At 46.8% G+C, this 4563-nt stretch overlaps 1 protein-coding gene across 1 annotated transcript; it reads right to left on the bottom strand.

Moving 5' to 3' along the window:
* Positions 1–461: 461 nt before the first annotated feature.
* On the bottom strand, positions 462–3602 carry LOC111519776. Its single transcript, XM_023181744.2, has 2 exons — positions 2892–3602; positions 462–500 (listed from the first exon to the last, which is right to left on the bottom strand). Exons 1-2 carry the CDS (start codon positions 3600–3602, stop codon positions 462–464), a joined length of 750 nt encoding a protein of 249 aa, XP_023037512.2.
* Positions 3603–4563: the final 961 nt, after the last annotated feature.

Raw genomic sequence — 4563 nt, 5'->3', positions numbered from 1 at the left:
TTGGATATGACGGTTTCTCGATGGTAGTTCTGGGCTTGGACAGCGTTGGGGAGTCACTTCGAATCCCTCGTCGACCCTTCTTGTCTTCCTCTTGCTCCTATAGCCGTTGCTGGTTACTGTCTCGATCTGTGTAGTGTGCTTGATTTGCGCTACACACCTCTGCACCCTTTTCGCTGAGTTCGTTGAGAATGCTTTTGCTTTAAGGCTCTGGGATGAATCCCGTAGCTGTTATCACGAAGCAGGATGTTCCTCAGAAATTGGTACTCGTCAGGATATATAGATCCTGGAATTTCGGCAGTAGGATATATCCTCGTGCCTTCCACTGACCTTGGGTACTCCTGGAGATTGCTTGGCTTCTCTCAAATTTACTCTAGCTTGGGTACGGTGTTTATTATCCTTATTTAAGGACTTGTTGCTATCAAGTGGAACTGTACAGGTTACTCGTCAGGCCTGTATAGTTCTTAGTTTTCTGCTGCTCCTTGTGTTTCCTTGCTAAGTTTCTTAAGGTTACTCGTAAGGCCTTAATTACTTGTTGCTTGATCACGTCTTGATGACTTGATGATGCTGCTTGATGGGCGTTGCCATTATATAGGCAATTCCCACGGCCTCAGGAATATCTTGGTGTAGTACCGCTATACAGCTGGTACATTTCCATCAGCCCTCTGCTTTCACCCACGCATCCACTTGTTGCTATGCGTGGTGAAAGTCCCGTAAATCCTTTGCGCATATGTCCACTTTCTTTGTGGCTGAGCGCCCATTTATTTCCTTGTCCTTGTCTAGCTCCCTTGTATCTACGTGCTTCCATCACTTTCACGCATTGGCGTCGCCTTTCTATTGGCCGCCCTTCATATCCCGTTGACTCTCTCTGCTTTCTCTGCCAGCGCTGCCGTCGCCCGTCGCTCCCTTTGATTCACTCGTCATACCCAATTTCACCCATATTTGCTCAATATTGATATTTACATACATATATACTAATTGTATTAACTAAAATTATCATTTGAACATAAATAGCCTGATTAATTTAATATATTGTATTATTTAAATCCCCATGCAAATACACTTTCATATGCATCTCGCATCCATCAGATAGAGGGCTTCCACATGGCCTCATCCCTCCCCCTTCGGCTTGCATATTCCCCTCACACCACCATAAACTATCATTGCTTCTCGCATCTTTGCTTTCCCCCCTACTCCCCGATTCACAAGCATAGCCATCACTTGGTTTCGTTTCGGTACCAAGCGCCCCCCGCACCCGTCTTTCTGGCTTGCTTGGCCTTCACTTTTGTTTTCTCTCGCTCCCGAAATTCTTTTGGCGCTCGCATTCTAACTGCTTTCGCTCGCCTGAGCGTGACGTAGGCATCGCGCGGCCCATTGGCCACCGGTATTCTCCCATGCCGTCACTCACGCATAGTGTACGTGTGACGTGCGTGTATGTACGCTAATGCATGCATTTACATTTGCCTCTCCATGCTCTTAATTTATCTAATGAGGCCAATGCCCTATTTTTGCATGCAATTATGCCCTCAAGCCCGGTTTCATTTACTCTTATACAGCCACTAATACTCATTATGTTTCCCACGCATCTTCCCGCTTGTACGAAATCGCCAGCGGTTGCGTGGGGTTCGATCGGCCATGTTCGACCGGCCTCTTTCATTAGCTCTTATACGACCGAACTTATCGTATTATGTTTCCCACGCATCTTCCCGCTTGTACGAAATCGCCAGCGGTTGCGTGGGGCCCGATCGGCCATGTTCGACCGGCCTCTTGCATTGGCTCTTATACGACCGAACTTATCGCATTATGTCTCCCACGCATCTTCCCGGCAATGTTCGGCTGGCCTTGTTTATTTGATCATTTACATCCGATTTCACTCTTATACTTTAGTTTGTGTCTTGGCTGCGTTTGTATCTGGCTGTTTGTTGTATCTTATGTATTGTGGCTTTGTATCTTGTTTGTTGTAGCTTGTTTGTTGTGTGGGACATTATTCTTGTGTATGTAATGTTCCTCACACTCCCCCCCTTCTTCGGGAGGGATTTGCCCTCCCCTGTCCCTTGTACCTTGTTTGTTTTCTGCATGTGTTTGTTGTGTTTGTTTTCTGCGTGTGTATTTTTCATTTTCGTACATGTGCATTTTTATGTTTTGCCTTTGTAGTTTTTTTTTTTTTTTTGCATGTGTTTTGCTTGTTTTGTGTTTTTTTTTTCTTTGGGACTCAGCTCGCATCTTTTATTGGCCATTTGGCATCTTCTAATGTTGGCGATTACTGAGTATCTTTTCGTTAAATGCTGGCGGATTAGGGCATCTTTTCATTGTTGTTTTTTTTTATTTTTGGCCCGTTCCGCATCTTTTCTTATACCTAACTTACATTTAAATATCCTACTTATTATATTCTCATTACGCCTACTTATTCTACTTATTATGTTCTCCTTTCTCTATATACTCGAACTACCCCCTGAGCTATCCTAATCCTATACCTATTTTGTCCCGCCCATACTATTCTAACTCTCCTCGGCCCTTCCTGTCGCACCATTTGGCCCACGATATCCGCCACCATCTCCGGCCAATCTCTCTCCTCCACCGCCTCATATCTCTCATGCCCGTGTGGCACTGGGCATGAGTTTTGCCTGGCCAATATGGGCCGAGCACTGTCATTGTGCCCCGTGGGTGCAGACATTTGTCTACTCAATGCCGGTCTTGGCCACACCCACGGGCACTCTCGGTATTCGAGCTGCAGCTGCTGTTGCTGCCATTGTGGCTGCTGTTGTTGTTGCAGTTGCATTTGTTGCTGCTGTTGCTGTTGCTGTTGCACTTGTTGCTGCTGTTGTTGTTGCAGTTGCATTTGTTGCTGCTGTTGTTGTTGCAGTTGCATTTGTTGCTGCTGTTGTTGTTGCAACATTGCCATCGCCAGCCGTTCTCTTGCCCGTTTCAGCTGCTCCTCCTCCTGTTGGGCCCTTTCCCACCTCAACAGCTCTCGCTCCGCCTCTTCCTGCTGCCTCATCTGCTCCGACCACCATTTTTATCCACTGCTGGTTCTCCGACGTCGATCCTTCTGCCTCCCAATCCGTCCCCTCTGGCTCGAGTGGAGGTGGGCTGGCTACTCCATCAGCCGCACCTTCATCAGCCACGGCCACCTCCGCCGTTTCGCTGGCCTCTGACCTTGAGTCCACCTTGCGAAACGGCGTTGGTGGCCGCGCTGGCTCCCACAATCTTGCCGGAGGCTCATGGATCTCATTTTGCTCCCACGGCGCATACTCTTCTGGGCTACTTCGGCCGCTGCTCGCATCTCCCGCCTCTTCGTCGTCCATCATGCGTATCGCCTCGTCCAGCTCTCTCCATATTTCCTCATCATCCTCCTCCTCCTGGTGGCCCTGGTTTATCGCCGACTCGGCTTCGCTCTCCTCTGATCCGTAGCCACTGTCATCTACGTCCTCATCGTTCTCCTCGTCCGATGAGGCGGCGATTGCCGGATCTATCATATCCGGCTCATCGTCGTCGGACTCCTCATCGGACCAATGCCAGTCACCGCGTTCCATATTGGCCCGCGGTGCCGCACCTCGTCGAACTACGCCTTCATCCTGGCCAAAATCTACGTTAAACGCATTCATTATACTTGGTTTTTTTTTTTTTGTTGGCTTTACTCGCTGAGTGTTAAACTTTGAGTGTGTAGTATACTTTTAGGGATAAGATTAGGCCACATACTTCTAGGGATAGATTATAAGTAATTAGAACTTAAGCATAATGTCTAGCTTTAAGTACCGTTCAGGACACTAGCCATAAGACCAATGTAAACGTTCTCCTATAAATACCGGGCTTGCGGCCCCAATAAATCACTTCAAGTCAAACCTTGCCTTCGCCTATTTCATGGCGATCCTGCCTACTATCGGCAACAAATAAAATAAAGGCAAAATAAAATAAATCCTTGCCATACAAAAAAGGCAAAAGTGAAAAAAAAGGAAGCAGGCTGAAGTATCAATGCCAAAGGATAAAGAAGCGCTACAAAAGGCGTTGGAGGACTGCCCGCTGGACGGACCACGGCCGCTGACTATCGAGGAATACCGAGCCAGGCAACCTGCAGCACGAGCGGAGCTGGCAAGAAGGAGGCGAGAGGAGGCCAAAAGGAGGAGGTCCTAAGGCCAAAGCGCCGAGGCGGCCACCTGGTCCGCTTTAGGAAGCAACGTGCGGCTCTACTGGCGCAAATCAACAGCGACCCGCCACCACCCTGGGCAGAAGCGTGCAAACTCTGGAGCAGGATAGATGAGTTGGAGAAAACGCACGAGAGAAATCAGCAGGCAAGGCGGCAACAACAGCAGAGTTTTAATAATCAATTTAATAAAAAAGAGTGCTCATAATAGCACCTTTGTGGTAAGAGGCGATTTTTGCGCTGCCACTATAAATTAATGTAAATACACAAAAACAAAAAACACAAAAAAAAAAATTAAATAAAATGGAAAAATATTAATATATTTTGTTTATAAATTTCTTTATTTGAATAAGTCAATCATTGCCAAAATACCCTAGAAACAAAAGAAAGAAGAAGAAAAAAAAAAAAAAAAAAATCACATATTT

The sequence above is a fragment of the Drosophila willistoni genome, unplaced genomic scaffold, assembly GCF_018902025.1.
Source record: "Drosophila willistoni isolate 14030-0811.24 unplaced genomic scaffold, UCI_dwil_1.1 Seg145, whole genome shotgun sequence".
In the NCBI taxonomy this organism is placed as follows: Eukaryota; Metazoa; Arthropoda; class Insecta; order Diptera; family Drosophilidae; genus Drosophila; species Drosophila willistoni.
Note: the sequence above shows the minus strand (reverse complement) of the source record. Positions and strands in the feature narration are given on the sequence as shown.